Source organism: Malania oleifera, chromosome 11, assembly GCF_029873635.1.
Source record: "Malania oleifera isolate guangnan ecotype guangnan chromosome 11, ASM2987363v1, whole genome shotgun sequence".
NCBI classification, from domain to species: Eukaryota; Viridiplantae; Streptophyta; class Magnoliopsida; order Santalales; family Ximeniaceae; genus Malania; species Malania oleifera.
The window spans coordinates 47,972,594-47,993,498 of record NC_080427.1 but is presented as its reverse complement, the minus strand read 5'-3'; the positions used below and the strand labels follow the sequence as shown (position 1 = coordinate 47,993,498).

At 35.7% G+C, this 20,905-nt stretch overlaps 1 protein-coding gene across 5 annotated transcripts in view; it reads left to right on the top strand.

The window, feature by feature from the left end:
* LOC131168590 (UPF0481 protein At3g47200-like) overlaps positions 1-20,290 on the top strand; it is a 21,398-nt gene extending 1,108 nt beyond the window's left edge. The window contains exons 1-2 of one of the 5 annotated variants that reach the window (XM_058128142.1): positions 17,310-17,414; positions 18,756-20,290. In XM_058128142.1, coding sequence (XP_057984125.1) covers positions 19,198-19,986 — 789 coding nt within the window. In that variant the 5' untranslated portion in view covers positions 17,310-17,414; positions 18,756-19,197 and the 3' untranslated portion in view covers positions 19,987-20,290. Of the gene's footprint in view, positions 1-17,309; positions 18,401-18,536 lie in introns of those variants that run through there. The other 4 variants (XM_058128144.1, XM_058128141.1, XM_058128140.1 and 1 more) reach the window with 4 other exon arrangements.
* The last annotated feature ends 615 nt before the right edge of the window (positions 20,291-20,905 follow it).

Sequence of the window (20,905 nt, the reverse complement as noted above, 5' to 3'; positions counted from 1 at the left end):
CATAAAAAGCATCAAAAGATATAGTACAAATGGATGAGGGTCCGACCCATGGAGTTCTCGACACCCTAAACACATCCAATCACATATAAAGCAGCGGAGGGGAAAAAGTCATTCTATATCAACATATGCAGTTACCATACCCAGAATCTATACAAGAGCAGAACATGGCTCTAAACAAACATACAAACGTAGTGCCCAATATATGTCAAAATGGCCACACCATCACAACTACATCCGAACAAGCGTACCGAAAACGCGTAACGTAGTACACCGCCAACTACAACTACCCTGCACACGGCTGCTGGTGCCACATGTACTGAAGGACCTGCAAAAATGTATGTACAGTAGGGGTGAGACACCTCTTAGTAAGGAAGAACACAAGTTATATCAGTGTGTGGCATTTGAGTGTTATCATGACATAACATACACGCAATTAAATGCAATCCAGTACTCATACACACAATGCATATACGCATGCATATGGTGGCCATTTATACGCAGCCCCGTCACAATACACACACATGATCAGTACATAGTATCGTCACACTCATCGGCCCGAAGCCGATCTGCGACTATCCAACGTTGGCCCGTAGCCATCCGTGCAGCACGACGCCACCGAAACATGGCTAGTCCTTGACTCCCATGGCATCGTACCGGTGCTAACTGGTGGATCCACACCCTTTGGCCTGATCTGCCGGAATAGGCTCATGCCCTCGGATATAGATCCGATCACTCTTCCCTACGTGGTAGGCGATACACACGCCCTTGGATATGGAGCCAATCACTCTCAGTACCTAGAATCATTTTGGAATCGCGGTTCTATCAGCAATTCCGAAACCGCGTTCCAATCAGCAGTTCCGCATATCACACACACATGCATGCTCATATAACCAAACAAACCACACTCATTTGGTAATCTAAAACATGGTTTTCCAAACAAATACAGTTTAAACAAAGTCAAGGCATGGTCATCCTAATATCACAATATAAATCACATATATACTCGGTTTTCAACAAAACTTGGGATTCAGACCGTCGCCCTCTTTTTCCCAAAACTGCAATAATGAAAAACCCATAATTTTCCTCGTTAGATCCCCCCTCCCCCAAATGAGTAGCCAAAACACACACAGGACCGTAAACCACAGTTCAACTGAGTCTGATTTAAAAAATAACCAATATAACACAGTTTCCCCTTACCTTAACCCCGTAAGCAAATCTCGAACTCCAAAGCTCCTAAATAGCGAACCAAGTTCCAAAACTTACAAATCACAGTACAAAAAATACTCACAAGACTGATACCTATAAAACTACCAAATCAGAATTGAAAACCAAGCCTTACCTCGATTTTTCGTCAAAATCCAAAAATCTCTGAAACGAGATTTCGATCCGTAGAAGTTGTAGAGAATCCTTCCACAATTCTCGTAGTAACTTCCATTTCCCGATTCTAACAACGATCGACGAAGAAATCTAGAGAGAATGAGAGAGTAAAGAGATTTTAGAGAGAGAGAGAGAGAGAGAGAGAGAGAGATTTTTAAGAAACTTAATGAAGAAGAAATGTAATTTCCCTTTTATAGCCCTTTGACCCAAGCAATTTCGTCGATGAAATGGTGTCTTCGTTGACGAAACATCGGGAATTTCGTTGACGAAATGGTGCCTTCGTCGATGAACCCTGATATTTCCAACTTCCGCCACTCGGCTTCTCCTCGTCGACGAACCTCTAAATTTCGTAGAAGAAAAGCCTTCTACCTTCATCGACAAATTTTGGCTTCGTCGACGAAATCTACAAAATTCCAATTTCTCACGATTTAGGTTCTTACACTCAACTCTAACTCAAACCCCTTTGCCAAACTCACACAGCACTCTCTATTCTTTTCTGCTGTATATTTTCTTTGCACACTCACATACAGCTTTACAAAGCATTTCACATATAAATATTGCAGAGAGAGGAGCATTGAGATGGAGCAGCAATAAAGAAAAATTGCATGCTCAAGACTGCGCGCATGCTCCACAGCGCTACAACTTCCCAAGCAGAATAAATATGCCCACATAGGTGGGTCAACATTCTTTCCCTGGAACTTTGAAATTGAAACCTATAAGCAGCTGTTGCAGCACCGATGATGTACACATCATCTGAACTGTAAATATCTCATTCTTGGTGTGCTTTTGTTTTGGTTTCTTTCTTTTTGGTGATTTTATTAGACATTCCTAAATCACATCCTGTTTTGATTAATTATATTATATTAATCGTGTATATTTTTTAATTTATTTGTTTATTTAAAAGGGAGTACATTAAAAAATTTTTAAAATTAAATTTAAAAATAATTCTTAATTAATTAGGTACCGTTCTACTTTGGGAATATAATGGAAAGATTAGCAAAATGTTCTCAACAAATTTTTTTATTTTTTTCGTGATAAAACTAAATAAATTTTCTGATACCCTTAATTCAATTTTATCTTTGTCTTTACTCACTTGCTATTTAAAAAAAAAAAATTTATCAAATAAATGTCATATAAAACTTTTACTCTATAATGGATTTTTAATCCATTCCTAACGCAGCTTGTCACCGCTATTGCTCTAATTCTCACCTTCCTACAGACAGTATATACCATTTATTATTGAGATGAATCAATAATGCATGTGTGCGCGCGTGTGAATCCATGGTAGTGCTGCACCATTTTTAATCCACTGTTTGTCCTTTTTCGCATTTGTGTGATTCATTAGATTGTTTTGTGGAGGTGAATTAATTGGTTTAATTTTTCTGAACACACAATTCAAGGCTCTCTGAGCCTCCAAAATTTTCTTTTGTCTTTGGGCCAACTGGATGCATGAAAATTACTAGAAAAATTGTGGAAAAGGTTTAACACACAGATTACCATGATTAATGTTAAGGCCTAAATGCATTATTCGCGCATAATCTGACAGGCTTAAACTTTTAGGTAGATTGGTAATCTAACAATTAATATAGATGATAAAACAAATGCCATTAAATAATATGCAGTTATTATTCTAGTTAAAATAGTTAGAGGAGATTATACTGTCAATAGGATTTCCAAATCCTCCATTAAGGAAAAATGAATTCCTAAAATAGGAAGAAATCTTTTATCCAGTTTACAAATCTCATTTCTAGTGGAGAACTTAACCTTCTATTTGTACATGAGAAAGATGTTGCATTGGCACTTGTACCCATACAAGCGAGAGGTATTGTTTGGCTTCGGTCTCAATGATATGGTCCTGTAGCATTTTTTTTTATAAGCTCAAGCATTAATAACATCTATTGACTTGATTGGTGGGCTCCAAACCCTATGTGAAACAACTGTTGCTCACAAGTATTTTTCATTTGTACACAATAAGAAGTATAAAATATGGTGTTCATGGATTTATACTTATCCATTACTAATTCAATAGCAACGGTTATTAAAATTTAAGCTGAAGGTGGAGGCATACTAGAAAAAATTGAAAACTGAAGAAAATTGTGAATACTGTCCAAATGAAAGAACTTAAGGAATCCAAACATATTATGAAATGAAAATTAATATACAAAAACATCTTTTAAAGGAGACCAAACAAATACTAGATAAAAGGATCAGAAATAATCCCATTAAAACTGTGGGAAGACGATAAACTTGTGCAAAGATAATATTAAAAGTCTTGAGGATGAAATCATTAAGGAGAAAACCTACACCTTACATGCCAAGAGTATACATGCCTTACATTCCAAGAGATATCTAAAAATTTGAAGTATTATTAAAAGAGCTTAGGAGGTTTTCAGTTCATGACTAAATCAAAAACTAAAAGGTAGGATCCTTTCCCCGTGCCCCCAACAAAAGGTTTGGCTCAACGTAGAATCAAAAATTAAAATTGGGTTGACGTGTTAGGTATATGCACTAATCTGAATAAGTCTAACTTTTCAATTATGTCACTAATAGTATATAAACTCATGTAATTCAATATGAAATAACAATATCATAAATCAATAATTGTGTCATGATACAATCATATTTGAGCACATCAATAAGTAATTCAACTACTATTAATTTCTTAAAAGAAAAAGAAAAGGTATCATTAAAGGTGAAATGATGTCATTGAACATAACCCAATCCTATCTCAAAATTGGTAGCTTTTAACTCTAGTTTCACAAAGGCCATTGAGGATTAAAGAATGAAGGAAATAACTTTTCTTACTTCCTTTCATTCTTGCGCGTGAGGCTACTTCTCTTTCGCGAATCTAGTTCTATCTTGTATGTGAGAACTAGCTAGTGTATGGAACAACTATCTCTCTTTGCCTTCTGACCTACTTACTTTTCATTACAGCCCATCTTATACAGCCATCTTGTCTGAGGATTCCTTGGATACTGGTTTCGTATACTAAAAAAAAGATCATGGCTACCGTTAGTTGTTGCAATCAAGAATTTTTGTATCCTTCTCTCCCTATGTAGGGAAAAGAAGGAAGCAAATACACTATTGACATTCCCTTTGGTTCTCATCTAAGAACTTTACAAGAAAAAGCTAAAAATGAATGAATGAAGAAAACGGTTAACCCAAAGTTATAACACTGCAACCATTTGGGTTGCGCCATTCTACTTAAACATCAATGAGAAACTTGAATGTCAAGACAACTCTGGTAATTTAAGTTCTCCATTCTCAAAACTTCTGTCATAAATGGCAATGAACTAAACAGCCAAAGGGCTTCTACTTACCTGCAATGGATTTATGGATGAAAAGAAGCCATCTCTTAAGACTTTCTGGCACTACTAGAAAATTTTCATCTAACACTGTACAAATGCCTTATCCAAAAACTATAAGTTACCAATATATGGATCAAAAGTTAAGTGATGAAACCTACAGCTTTAAGAAAATATAAATAAATAAAGAGAAAAGACATAGGCTTGGACTGAGAAACACCAAGCTTGATGGCTGGGAGTCCGGGACCAGCCAAATTAATAACTCTCCCATGATAGCTCGTTCCAACATGGAAGCTTAAACAAACCTCCTTTAACATGTAAACATTTAATAATGTTTATTAAAAGACTAATAGCATTTCTCCTTCCAAACAGTGAAATTACATGTTTATTACCAAGGAGATCAAATATTGCCGGTAAACAACTACCAGAACTGGAAAACTGAGACATTTATTCTTCCAGAACAGGGCAACTCTCATTCTTATGAATCTTACAATATATCATCACCAGTCCGTTTACAATGTGAATACTGATGTTACATTAAAATACATAAAATATAGGAGATCTATAAACAGCGCAGGCATGACATGGGAACCGTGTAAAATAAGCAATTATTCACTCGTCCTAAAGCTGAAGTAACCAGCTGCATTTCACTGTGAAGGCTCAAAAAAGTTGCTATTCACTCCAGCTCTGTATAGCTGCAACTCTGATGCAGATGCTACCCTAATCTCAATATTGGCGGGTGCAAATAAGACATCACCCTCGCTAACTACGTATTCTGAAGCAATTGTATGCATTATACCACGACCAACTGTGATCAGAAAAATGGAGGGGCCTGGAAAGGCTGGGAAAACAGTAGCAGCCCCTTGAGGAAGAATGTAACGATCCACCTCAAATTCATCGAAAGGAGGGAGGTACCTTTTGCATAATAGAATAATAGAATAGGGTAGAAATGAAGAGAGATGACAGTTTTGTAGTCATGGGCATAGCATTGTTTCCACTCTTTATTCCTAACACTGTTATAAAATTTCAGGCAAAGTCTACTAGTCCAAAATCTTTTAAGCTGGTTGATTATCCCAAAATGCTGAAGTCAAGTGGTTTGATACTAGGCCAATCCAAATTTATCAGATACACAAATACAGAATTCTTTTACAATTAATATGAAATCAAAATTTATTTATTTATTTTTAACACATCAAAGGTAAGAGGGCAAGAGTCTAGTGTCATGGTATGGACAGCATCGTTATGAAGAAGAAAATGAGAAGGTAAGGGGGATGCAAACTCAAAGAGGGATGCTGGATGACACAGCCAAAAAGGATGGATAATAGAGATTGCACAAAAGGGTCAAATTGTGGGCATGTGATTCAACAGGGGGAAAATAAGTACTAGTGGATCACATGCAACCCATGGACCATCATCTCCCCCGTACGATCACTTCTCAAATTCCAAGATTAGTTGTGACACTTCTGTCATCCATGAATACACCCATCCATCCATCCATCCATCCATCCATTTTGGACTTCTTTACCAAGTCTGTCCAAAATCTCAGATGCCCAATTTTTTTTTTTTTTTCACTAGATATGTAAAGATGATAAGTAGGAAGGGAAGGATCATCTAATGAGGCACCAAGCATGAAAGTGCCCACCAGTGATGACCCCTTGAGGACTAACCATGTGATTATTTAGTTTGAAGTGGGGTTGGTTAGAAAATTTATCAAAGAAAATGAGAATGAGGAATTGTCTTAAGAAAATAATAGACAAAATTAAAAGGAGAGGATAATAAATAATGAAACAATAATATTAATGGCCAAGTATGAATTTTAAATCTTGAATTTAGACTTATAAATTATCCATGAGAGGACTCACCAAAACCATGTTTGATTTGATTTGTGAAAACTATCAAACTGATGAGAAACATAAAAAACAAAATAAAATAAAAGCGAAAAAAACAAAGAAACAGAGGCCCACGAAAACAAGCACACACAAAACATGTACAATAAATTATTAAATTGAGAGAGAGAGAGAGAGAGAGAGAGAGAGAGAGAGGAGAGAGAGAGAGAGAGAGAGAGAGAGAGAGAGAGAGAGAGAGCTTCAAAAATGTCATACATCTTCTTTGAGGGGTGCCAAATAGACACAGCTCGTCCCTAAAAAAATTTATTTTTTTACAAAATATAAGGGGAGGTTTGTATCTTATTAACAAACTACAGGGGAGGTTTCTAGAATTTTTAAAATCTCAAGAAAGATCATTATTTTTTTGTCGAACCTCAAGAAGATTAGTGTCTTTTATCCTATTTTTATTTTTTATTTATTTTTTGTTTGGAGTAGGCGGGGGGGGGGGATAACATTAAAAGTGAAATATAACCTAAATACAAAAGGGGCACAGTGTTCTCCTTGGGTTTGGATTTGTATAAACTCAGATATAATACAATCCAAAATTGTATTGATTTTTATTCAAATCCACAAAAAACCAAATCCAAGATTTGAAATTCATGCCACCAAACACAATCTAGGTATTTTTGTGTGATTCCATTAAAGTTCATCTTTCATCCTACTGGCCATTTTTAACGACAGCCCACTTCCGAGAAAGTCTCTATTTCTAAAGTATTCTACAAAAGTTCATTGCAACAACATATCTTTATCAATCTTTTAATCCCACCAGGTGGGCAAAAATTAATGGATTTCATCTCTCAAAGAGTTTGGGTGCATTTTAGACTCAACGCTTAGTCCTAGAATACTTGTTGAGAGCCTTCTAGTCGTTTTGGCTTGCTGAGATCATTTTTTTTTTTAATAAGAGTGTAGTAATAGGAAAAATAATAATAATAATAATAATAAAATAATAAAATAAAATAAATTAATTAAATTAACAAGTAAAATGAATAGTATGATAAGGAAAATATATATATATATAAAAGTAAGTTATTATGATATACATTTCAACATATAGGTTAAAGGTATATATATAAAGTGTGAAAGTTTCTTCAAGAAACTTTACTTTAATTAATGTTTACTATGATATATATATATATATATATATATATATATATATATATATATATATATATATATATATAATACCACAAGCTTCTTCAAGAAACTTTGAAAGTCAAAATCCAATTTGAATTGGATTTTTGGTGTTGTGTCAGTGCACTCACTCTCTCTCTCTCTCTCTTCGATTTCGGGCCAATTTTACGTCGAATCGATAAATCGGAGCCATCACGATGCTCCTGGCAAAGTTCTCTACAAGTCTGTCGGAGCGGATCGTCAGGGAAACGAAGTTGGATTTCATACCAAATCCAAGGTAAAGTTTTATATTCAATATTTGGATTTTTGACAGTTGAAGAAAGTAATATACGAGTAAAAATACTGAACTTTAATACTGGAAATTTTCATTTCCAAGGGTGTTGATTGGGAACGTTAGGAATCATCCCTAAGTTGAGGTAAGGCTTTTTAAACCGAATTTGACTTAGTGGTAGTTATAGAAAATGTTGTACGTACGAAAATACTAAACTTTAATTCTACGAGTTTTCATTTTCAGGGTGTTGAGTTGAGAACCTCGTGGGTACGGGGAAGATTTTCTCAGGAACTTTTCAGGAATCAGGTAAGGGGATAAACTAAACTAGTTTTGTTATAAAAAAATGCATGTATATATATGTGGCATCTGGTTTCAAGAAAAATAAATATATTTATATATATGATTTATATTTGGAAAATACTATTTAAATGACGATATGTTGAATACGTGGAAAATTTGTTTAATGTGGCATGAGTATAAAAATGTTGTGAAATACTATTTTCTGGGAAAGGGGACGATATGGATTTCTATAATGGAAAACCGGCGTACAGGCTGAGATATTTTTATATATATGTGTGTGTGATTTGCCGGCATATGGGTCGTGCTATGTGGATATGTTTGCCGGCGTACGGGCTGTGCTATGTGATTTGTCGGCGTACGGCCGAACTATGATAAAATATGTAATTCTAGTGTACAGGCCGATGATTTTCATGAAATATGTATGTGTGAAAAATGATATGATTGATTTGATAATTATTGATATGAGATATCCATGTATCACGATTTTAGTATATGTACATGATATCATAACCTGGTTGGCTTGGTCTAAGCTAGCACTTGCACGGTACCGTTGCTATGTGTCCATGGTCCTCGTGATCATGATATTTGTGTTAACGCCGCTGTACGAAGTGGTGTGAGATTGGATGGTCGATGTGGTTATTTTCAAAAAGTGTGCTGTTATCGCCCCTAGTGTACGGACCAGTTTGGGTAGACCCATCGGACCTACAGACTACTGTTTGACTTAGCAGTGGTCGACTAACCATTGTCAGGTCCCGCTTTCGGACCACACAACCCAGTCATGTGGGGGTAATACATGACAACAGCCAGTTAACCTACCAGGATTGTTTTATGTTATTATTATTGTATGAGATGAGATATGTTTATGAAAATGCAGTATATTCTGCTATGTGTTGATATATATGTATGTTTTCCCAGATTTGATAAACAGTATTGAATATGTTACGTATGGTATATGTAGAACACAGAATACTCATGTTGCCACACACTGGTATTAGTTTATTTCCCTTACTGAGAGGTGTCTCATCCCTAAATTTTTCAAACTTTTCAGGAGCCCCTGATAGGAGAGCGGAAAAAGCCCCGCTGATTTAGAGTGGTTTATCTACCCTTTTTGAAGGGTAAGTTTTTGGTAGGGATAATATGGTTTTGTGGGAATTGTCCCTAAATTTCATTTTTGGGATGTATATATGGAAGTACAGTGATTGTAGTAACTCTGGTATATTATGATGTATGATATGACGGTATATATATTTTCTGCTGCTTAAGCTTCCGTTTTGTGCTTTGATGTATCCCTGGTACCTACGGGTCCAGGTGGTCTATGATCTACTAAGTTGGAATATGTGACGTTGATTTTGTTATTATTATTATTTTTAAAAAAATACATGGAAATTAAGCAGGTCGTGACAAAGAGACTTGCTAAGATACTTCAAGTTAACCATGGATTGACAACCAACATTTTTAACAATCGGGGTCATCCTATTGGGCCGCACACTGGCTACAAACCATACAAGTCGTCTCGTTTAGGATTTGTTTGATATCATTGTTATTTTCTGTTTTCTATTTCCATATCTGCACGGCAAAGAAACAGATTATAAAAACACATTTATTTATGTTGCCACTTTTTTGTTTCTAGTGTCAATTTTTTGTCATTTTGCGAAAAAATTGAGAACAAGATTTTATGATTTTTAGTTGTTTTGACAACATGTTGCCAAAATTTTTATATCCAAAAATAGTTCTTTTGGATTAAATTATTCATTTTATACTTTTAAATTAAAGTTAAAATAAAGTGATCATATGAATTTAGATATAATTGAAATAAAAAATGGATAAATTTCAAAAAGTAATAATAAAGCGAACTACAAAATATTTACACTATTTTTCAATTATCATGTCCAATAAATTTTTTATTGTAAAATAAATTTTGAAAGCATAAAATTCAATATAATAATAATAATAATTTTATTTTTATTATAGTATTTTTTTAATGTGCATCATTTTGCAATATTATTATTTTAAAAATATTTTTACGATATTATTTGATTTAAAGATGGAAAGGATCATTTTTTAAATAAGTTCTAAATTTATTTTAGTTTTATAAATATTAACCAAACAGGTCACTATTTTCTAATTTTTAATTTTTATTTCTAGTCTTTAATTTTCGTTTCTAGTTTTCGCTTACGTTATTTTTGACAATGATATTAAACGATACCTAAGCTTCATCAATAGGGAGGAAAGAGGTTTTTGTCCAGTCCACAATGTCACTTGGCCTATAAAAGGAAGCTAACAAAAGAGGCACGATTGGCTCCAAAACTCCAGCGTAAACAGTACCATGAAGTAACCACGTTGGAAGCTTAGAGTAGAATGAACAATGAAGGACTTTTAATTTCTTTAATCTTATACCTATTTCTAGATCTAAAACCTACGCTACAATAGCTACAGTTTGTAGTCTAACTTAGGTGCCCTCAACACCAAGGAAACAATGTGGAAGACGACATGCTTACTTGTTTATATGTCAGCATGGATCGAGCATAGAGTTGGAACATCTCGGTGCTTTGGAGTAAGACCAGCACGCACAACATTGTCAAAAGTTGACATGCAATCAACATAATCAATTTCGTCATTGCCTACTCTGACACTGACTGGGAGGTTGCCCAAAAACACATCGTTCTACTTACAGATACTCTATTTTTCTTGGTGACAATTTGGTCTTTTAGAGTGCTAAAAAGCAACTTACTGTCTCTCGTTCTAGCTGTGAATTTGAGTATCATGCTCTTTCTCACACTACTGCCGAAACACTTTGGCTCACCCATCTTCTATTTGATCTTCAGGTTCCCGTTCCCAAACCACCTCTCCTTTTATATGACAATAATAGTGCAATCTTTTTGAGCTCTAACCTGGTAACTCATAAGCGTGCCAAGCATGTTGAATTAGACTATCATTTTTTACGCGAACTTGTTCTTGCTGGAAAAATTCACACTCAGTAGGTGCCTTCTCATCTTCAGATTGTCAACATCTTCACCAAAAGTATTCCTCGGCCTCTATTTGAGTTTTTTCGATCCAAGCTTCACATCAATTCAAATCCAACGCTCAGCTTGTAGGGGGTGTTGAGTGTGATGCCCCGAACCCTCCAGGTGGGGCCCGGGTGTCACGTGTTAGTGCAATCTTTTTTAGCTCTAACCTGGTAACTCATAAGCGTGCCAAGCATGTTGAATTAGACTATCATTTTTTACGCGAACTTGTTCTTGCTGGAAAAATTCACACTCAGTAGGTGCCTTCTCATCTTCAGATTGTCGACATCTTCACCAAAAGTATTCCTCGGCCTCTATTTGAGTTTTTTTCGATCCAAGCTTCACATCAATTCAAATCCAACGCTCAGCTTGTAGGGGGTGTTGAGTGTGATGCCCCGAACCCGCCAGGTGGGGCCCGGGTGTCACGTGTTAGTGCAATCTTTTTGAGCTCTAACCTGGTAACTCATAAGCGTGCCAAGCATGTTGAATTAGACTATCATTTTTTACGCGAACTTGTTCTTGCTGGAAAAATTCACACTCAGTAGGTGCCTTCTCATCTTCAGATTGTCGACATCTTCACCAAAAGTATTCCTCGGCCTCTATTTGAGTTTTTTCGATCCAAGCTTCACATCAATTCAAATCCAACGCTTAGCTTGTAGGGGGTGTTGAGTGTGATGCCCTGAACCCGCCAGGTGGGGCTCGGGTGTCATGTGTTCCGTTCACCTATATCTGATACCATAACCTCAACCACGCAGCAGAAATAATAACAACTCCTCAATAATATACCAGAGTTTCTGTAACGACCTGCTTATTTTACCATCTATATATTTTTTCCTTTAAATAATTCAAACCAACATAACCAATCCGGCAGATCATAATCAACCTAGACCCGTGGGTACCAGAGATATATCAGAAACACAATACGGAAGCCTAAGTAATAGGAAACATAACATCAAATATATACGTCAACACTGAATCAGTATAATACCAGAGTTTTACTACAATTATCGTAAAATATGCATAACCTAAAAATGTCCAAAAAAAGCATAGGGTCGCCACCCAAAAATCCATCAAACCCTAGAAAAAGGCTTACCCTTCTGACAAGGTAGAGCAGCTGAACTTTAATGCTGCGGAGTTTTATCAGCTCTCCTACCTTGGGCTCCTGAAATATTTGTATAATTTTGGGGTGAGACACCTCGATCTCAGTAAGGGAAATAAACTAATACTAGTGTGTGGCAACATGAGTTTATTAGTGTTATACGTAAAAACATATATATAAGCATACTTAGTAAATATGTTTGTATCATTTCTAGGAAAAACATGTATAATTATAACATGACAGAACATACTGAATTCTCATAACATAAATCATCTCATATAATAATAATACGAAAATAACCCTGGTAGGTCAGTTGGTTGTTGTCATGTATTACCCCCACGTGACTGGGTTGTGTGGCCCGAATGTGGGACCTGACAACGGTTGGTCAACCATTGCCAAGTCAAAAGTACAGTTTGTAAGTCTGATGGGTCTGCCAGACCTGGTTCGTACACCAGGGGCGTCCACACTTCTTATAAACCACATTGACTATCCGTCCTCACGCTACTCCGTACAACAGCGTTAACACACTATCATGATGATCATGAATACATAGTAGCGGTACCGTGTAAGTGCTAGCCTAGACCAAGCCAACTAGATTCTGATAACAAATAGCATATAGTCAAACTGTGATACATGGATATTCCATACTAACAATTGCTAAGTTAATCGTCACATCATTTTGCATATATATAGATATATCATGAAAATCATCGACCCGTACACCAGCATTTCATATTTTAACATAGCTCGGCCTGTATGCTGGCAAAACATATTCATTGCTCGGCCCATACGGCGGCAAAACATATCCATAGTTCAGCCCGTACGCCGGCAAAACATATCCATAGCTCGGCCCGTACACCGGAAAAACATATAAAACTCTCGGCCCGTACATAGGTTTTCCTTTATTTAAAAATCTATAATATTATCATGTTCCCAGAAAATAGTAGTTCATCATAAAATCTACTCATGCAAAACATATCATCATTTTCAACAGTATTTCCCAACATAATACACATTTATATATTTATATACACATATTTTCCTAAAATCAAATGCTATAAAATTTTACTTATAATTTTTATAAAACAACTAGTTTAGTTTATTTCCTTACTTGATTCCTGAGAAGCCCCTAAAATAAACAGTCCCGCACCCGCAAGGTTCCCCGTTCAACACCCTAAAAATGATATGTCCCATAACTAAATTTCAGTATTTCTACACGTACTACGCTTTCTATAACTATCAGAAAAACAAATACTGAGTAGAAAATTTTACCCTGAATTTGGGATGAATTCCAACTTAGCCCCACCAACGATCCACTCTGGTAGAGTTGAAGAGAACTTTCCCAGGAGTGTCGTGGTGGCCTTGGATCGCAGAACTGGCAGAAGATCAACCTGAAATCCTAGAGAGAGGTAAGGGGAGACGAAATGAGGAGTGAGAGAGAGATTCCCAAAGGGTTTCGGCCATAAAATGAAAATTTGGCCTATTTATACACTAGTGTTCGTTGATGAGTCACGTCATCTGGTCGACGAGGTCACAAAGACAATTCGTCGACAAACTCACTCCTCGTCGACAAAATTCAGAATCGTCCAAACCCACTCTCGGTATCTTCTCGTCAACGAAGCACACCCTCGTTGACGAAGTCTGCTGCCGCCCTTTTTACTAATTCCATTTTTCTCTCTCTTAATACCATTATTCTTCGGGTTATTATAGTTTCTACATACATACATATATATATATATATATATATATATATATATATATATAATCTCAAAGGGTATTCTCCAACATCTAGTATTCACAAATATACAACTCAGAAAACTTAAACAAAACCCAAAAATATACATCAAAAGTTTATACCCTCTCTCTCTCACAAAAATGCTACACCAGCCCCAAGCTTACTGGGCTCGATCACGCAGAGGTCCTGAAAAATATGAAATTCATATCGGGTGAGACACATCTTAGTAAGAAGGAATAGATTAGTACTAGTGTGTGGCTATCATGAGGTTAAGTGAACAAAATATAATCATCATTTACAAATTAATCCACAATATGAAATCATTCTCTATCCCTACTCACACGCATGCAACATATTTTACTAATGAGAGTTCTCAATGATTGGGGTGATTACTTGTCCATACAAATAGCACCCCTCTGCTCTAATACCTTATGCAACCCGTTGGGCTTTTGTGGAGCCTAGTTATGTTTTGATTTGGATGACAACCCGACCTCTATTTAATTAGAGATTTCTATCTTAAGGCCTAGTCCATGGAGCGAAGGCTTGGGCCAAGCGGTAAAAGCTGTACTCGTGGGGGTTCGGGGGCAACGCCCCCGGGGAAAATTTTTTGGAGCCCATTCGGAACGGAACCCTAGGCGCAACATATAAAAGGGTGCTTTCGGGTGATTAGGGTTTCAGTGGTTGTATCCGCGAGAGAGAACGAGAGCGAGAGAATTGTATCGCCACACTCTCTGTGCTTTCTTCCTGATAATATTGAAATCCCTGCAACTCCGTGGACGTAGGCAAAATTGCCGAACCACGTAAATATTGTCTTGTGCGTGTGATTGAATTTTTCTTTGGCGTTATTCTTTCTCTATTTGTTTCTCACAGGTTTCGGGAATTTATTCGTATATTCCTAACACAACCTATGGCTACAATTGAAGCATATCAAGGTACTTACCTTACTCGGTAAGCCCTCAGGTGGATAGTTTATCTCATTTTCATACAAATGTTTACAGACAGAAGTTCCTAAAAATAGGGAAGATTTCCCGCCTATATAAGTAGCTTCCCTCTATCCTAATACGTTATGCAACCCAGTATGGCTACATCTGATATTAATCAGGGCACTCGCCTTTCTCAGTAAGCCCTCGGGCTTCCCACCAGAGTTAAATAAAAAAAACAACCTCTTTAGTATTAGTCTATGGTAAAAATATATAGACAGAGGTAAGATTTTATATAGTATTACAGTGTCCTATAAAGGACTATAGTACAGATTTTATACAGTATTACAACGTCCTATAGAGGACTACAATACAGATTTTATACAGAATTACAACGTTCTATATAGAACTACAGTACAACATTTTATACATAATTACAAAATGAGAGCGTTCTATATAGAACGATAGTATGATAGGATTTTATATAGAATTACAGTGTTTTAGTGATTTTATACAGATTTATAGTATAGCAATTGATACTGAGTTGTGAATGAAATCATGATATTATACTGCTTTAGAAATCGCATTATATGGTTTAAGAATCCTGATAGACCATTATTAAGCACGATACCGTAGCTTCACAAGTACTAGTACAACCATACTTCTTAGATAGAGTGTTGGTGGTATACAGTCGATTGTGCCATTGAAGTGTAGAGTTACCCCCTGAAGTCTGGACCAGTTGGCTAGGCAAATCGTACTCATAGTTACAAATACAAATACAAATACAATTGACTTAGTCTGGTTAGGCCAACCATATTGGTTAGGTCCCACCTTCGGACCGCACAACTCGGATCATACGAGGTTAATTCATGACATTGTTGATTATCCATCCAGGGCAATTCTTCTAGGCTTATATGTGTATTTACTTATACAGTTATATATAGAGTATGATGAGAAAGGAAAGTATGTATTTTGAAATATATTTATATATACGTGTTTACAGTTTTACATGATTTCATAGTGAAAGAAAAGGTAAATAATGGTTGTATATTTGGAACACTAAAACTTATATTGTCACACACTAATAATAATCTATTCCCACTTACTGAGAGGTGTCTTACCCCAAAATTCAAACATTTCAGGAAATCCAAACAGATGAGCGGAGCGAGTTCCGCAGTAGAGGAGGAGTTGGTACAGTCATAGTTTAAGGATAAGTGGTTGTGTTGGGAGATAGGCTGCGTAAAATCCGTAGGATGTTTTATGGATTTTTGGGACGTACATGTATATTTATGGAGATAGTAGATCTCTGGTATTGTATATGAGGTTCAGGTATATTATATTTTCCGCTGCATAGATAATATGTATTTATGAATAGGTATCCCCGGTACCCACTTTGGATCCAGAATGACATTGTGGATATTATTGTTGGTATCAAAGTAATTTTATATTTTTAGAAGTACGAAAAAAAAAAAGTAATAGAATTTTCGGATTGTTACACTGGGGCACCGTATTCGCTCTGTGGGGACGTCGCGATAGGCCCATCTGAATATAATAGTGATAAAATTTTAGGAGAATGTATTTTAACGGATAATATTGTCAATATAAAACTGATCACAATGTATTACAAAGAAAAAGTCATTTGTACTATTAGAATGAGTATGTGTCTATATATATATATATATATATATATATATATATATATATATATTGAAAATAATTTTATGCATGTTTAAAAGGTTTTAAAAAATTCTAAGAGAGATATTAATTAAGGGAGACAAGTTGAACGTACATGTCACATTTATATATATATATATATATATATATATATTGAAAATAATTTTATGCATGTTTTAAAAGTTTTAAAAAATTCTAAGAGAGATATTAATTAAGGGAGACAAGTTGAATGTACATGTCACACTCCATTACTCCAAAAAGTTTGAACTCGAAGACTGACAATTGTAAGGGTAGATGAACAAAATCACGTTCGTATGTATATAGGATGACAACCTTGTTATTTCTATTGACTATTAAGTTGAACGTACATGTCACATTCCATTACTCTAAAAAGTTTGAACTCGAAGACTCACAGTTGTAAGGTTAGATGAACAAAATCACGTTCGTCTGTATATAGGATGACAACCTTGTTATTTTCATCGACTATTAAGTTGAACGTACATGTTCCATTACCCCAAAAAGTTTGAACTCGAAGACTGGTAGTTGTAAGGTTAGATGAACAAAATCACGTTCGTCTATATATAGGATGACAACCTTGTCATTTCCATTGACTATTTCTCCTTCTCACAAGCAGCACTCACAGCTTCACAGCAGCAGCACGACCTCATCAGCAGCCATCACTCTCTCTCTCTCTCTCTCTCATACGTTCTGGTACTCATTATGGAGTTCTCTAACACTTATAGACGTGAATTTATACAATTTTTTTCTTTTCAAAGTTGTATATTTGCACAAATATGTTTCCTTCCCTACAACTTTGAAATTGAAACCTATAAGGCAGCACCATGATGTACGCATCATCTGAACTGTAAATATCTCATTCTTGGTGTGCTTTTAGTTTTGGTTTCCTTCTCTTTTGGCCATTTTATTAGACATTCCTAAATCACAACACCCTGTTTTGATTAATTATATTATATTAATTGTATATATTTTTTAATTTATTTATTTATTTAAAACGGAGTACATTAAAAGATTATTAAAATTAAATTTGGAGATAATTCTTAGTTAATTAAATACCGTTCCACTTTGAGAATATAATGGAAAGATTAGCAAAATGTTCCCAACAATTATTTTTTGTTTGTGATAAAACTAAATAAATTTTCTGATACCCTTAATTCAATTTTGTCATCATCTTTATTCACTTGCTATTTTAAAAAAAATTATTAAATAAATTTCATATAGAACTTTTACTATATAATGGATTTTTAATCCATTCCTATTGCTTCAAAATTTCTCTACTATTGTGAAAGGAACGCTTTGTCATTGTAGATGATTTAAAAGGATTAGACTAAATGTGCTTGAAGTCAATCCCGTTCAACAATGTCAAATCCTATTATTAATATATATATATATTGAAACAAATACGAACACGTGAATTAAATAATTTTTTTTCAAAAATTAGGTAAAATAAAAATAAAAATTAAATTGCGTGTCGAAAAAATATAATTGTATAGATTTTATTCCATACCTGTGGCACCTACCTTTGCTTGCTATTGTAATATTACAAAGGAAATTTAAGATTTTCTTGTTGCAAGGCCTAGAGACTGTTTAATGCTTATTTAAAGGCCACAATTTCTTGACCGTAGACACAGGCAGTGTGGTGCAAATTCTATTTAATTAAAGGGCAATCCATATCCATGGTAAGCCTAACAAATATGCCTACTTTCTTTTTTCTTCTTCCAAATGTTTCATATTGTTGGTTTACTATAGTTAGTAATTCAACAATCACGCACATTTTATCACTCTTTCTGAATCCAATTCTCCAAACTCATGCAGGCTTTAGCCATTTTTTGGCTAAAAAATCTCTAGTGCTTCATTATTTTTAGCCAATACGTACGAGATGCAAATTGTTTTTTGTCCAGCCGAATCAAACAAGAGGGAAAGTTATCATTTAATTTTATCTTGGAGCCATTATCTCCATGTTAAGTTCCTCTGATTTATTTATTTATTTATTTCCTTTGGGTAGAAATATATATTAGTTGTACCTGCAAACAGGCAACCAGCTGGTTGAAGAAAGAATGGATGTTATTGAGGCTGCAGAGATCGACATTAGATCGTTGGTAGATCTTCTAGATGAGAAGAGAAAGCATCACTCTACAACACCACCGAGCAAGTCAAGAGCGTGTTCCATCTTCAAAGTTCCAGACATCCTACTCAAACAAAATGAAAGAGCTTACGTTCCCACTGCATTCTCAATCGGACCCTTGCACCATGGCAAAACTACTGAGCTGCAAATTGGAGAAAAAATCAAATGGTACTATTTCTGCCGTCTTCTCAATCGAAGACCCACTCCAAAGACAACACTAAATGAACTCATCAACTCCATCTTCGAAAAAAAGGAAGAAATGTGCGAGTATTATGATGTAAAGATCCATCAATACTTCAACGGCATGGAACAATAAGATTTGACGGTTGCTTCATCGTTGAGTTGCTGTGTATGGTAGGAGGTGAAGGGAACATTGATAAGGACGACCCACTATCTAGCAACCCTCGTATGCTCGCATTGCTAACAAGTGACTTGTTTTTGCTGGAAAACCAAATACCTTGGCTGGTGGTCGAACACTTCTTCAAAATCATCAATCCCCAAATTCCAAGCACAACTCTGTCCCATCGGTGGCCGCGGCAGCGGCAACTGGATATACTTGCCGTCAAATTTACGGATTATATTTTACCTTCTGCAACAATAAATGATATAGTCCTTCCAACAGAAAACGTAGCTGAAAGCTGCTTGCATCTACTCGACCTTTTTAGGATTTTACTGGGCGGCACCATTACAGCCCCTTCAGAAGAATCCCAATATCTTCCATTCTTTGGAGGGTTGAAGACAAAAATTCCTTCAGCGACAGATCTTGTGAAGTCCGGAATTAAATTCAAGGCCATCGTGGATAGAAGGCCTTTAAACTTCAAAAATGGGGTCTTGGAAATCCCACGATTTCGAATTTTACAAACATCAGACATCACACTTCGAAATCTTGTTAGCTTCGAGCAGTGTTATCCTCATTGCATTTCTTGGGTTTCTTCTTACATCCACCTCATGGATTCCCTCATTAAAAATACCGAGGACGTGGAGACATTGTGCAAGAGCGGTATTTTCGAAAGTTGGTTGAATGATGAGGAGGTAACCCATTTGGCAACCCATTTATTCCGCAATATTTGCAGCGACACCGGGCTGAGAGAGTTCTGTTACCATGAGGTCTGCAAGAAAGTGAATCCATGGTGGTGCTGAGATGGCGAGCAACGTATTTGCGCTTTTTCGGAACTCCCTGGGGAATTCTAACGCAGCTTGTCACCGCTATTGCTCTTACTCTCACTATCGTACAGACATTTTATACCATTCATTGAGATAAATCAATAATGCAAGTGTGCGCGCGTGTGAATCCATGGTGGTGCTGCACATGGGTATGCACCATTTTTAATCCACTGTTTGTCCTTTTTCGCATTTGTGTGATTCATTAGATTGTTTTGTGGAGGTGAATTAATTGGTTTAATTTTTATGAACACCCAATTCAAGGCTCTCTCAGCCTCCAAAATTTTCCTTCGTCTTTGGGCCAACTGGATGCAAGAAAATTACTAGAAAAATTGTGGAAAAAGTTTAACACACCAATTACCATGATTAATGTTAAGGCCTAAATGCATTACTCAAGCATAATCTGACAAGCTTAAATTTTTAGGTAGATTGATAATCTAACAATTAATATAGATGATAAAATAAATGCCATTAAATAATATGCAGCTATTATTCAAGTTAAAATAGTTGGAGGAGATTATACTGTCAATAGGGTTTCCAAATTTTCCATTAAGGAAATGATATCATTTAGGAAATGAATTCCTAAAGTAGGAAGAAATCTTTTATCCAGTTTATAGATCTCATTTCTATTGGAGATCTTAACACAAGCGAGAGGTATTGTTTGGCATCGGTCTCAAAGATATGGTCCTGTAGCATTTTATATAAGCTCGAGCATTAATAGCATCTATTGATTTGATTGGTGGGCTCCAAATCCTATGTGAAACAACTGTTCCTCACAAGTTTTTTTCATTTGTACACAATAAGTATAAAATATGGTGTTCATGGATTTATACTTATCCATTACTAATTCAATAGCAACACAGTCATTAAAATTTATGCTGAAGGTGGAGGGATGTTA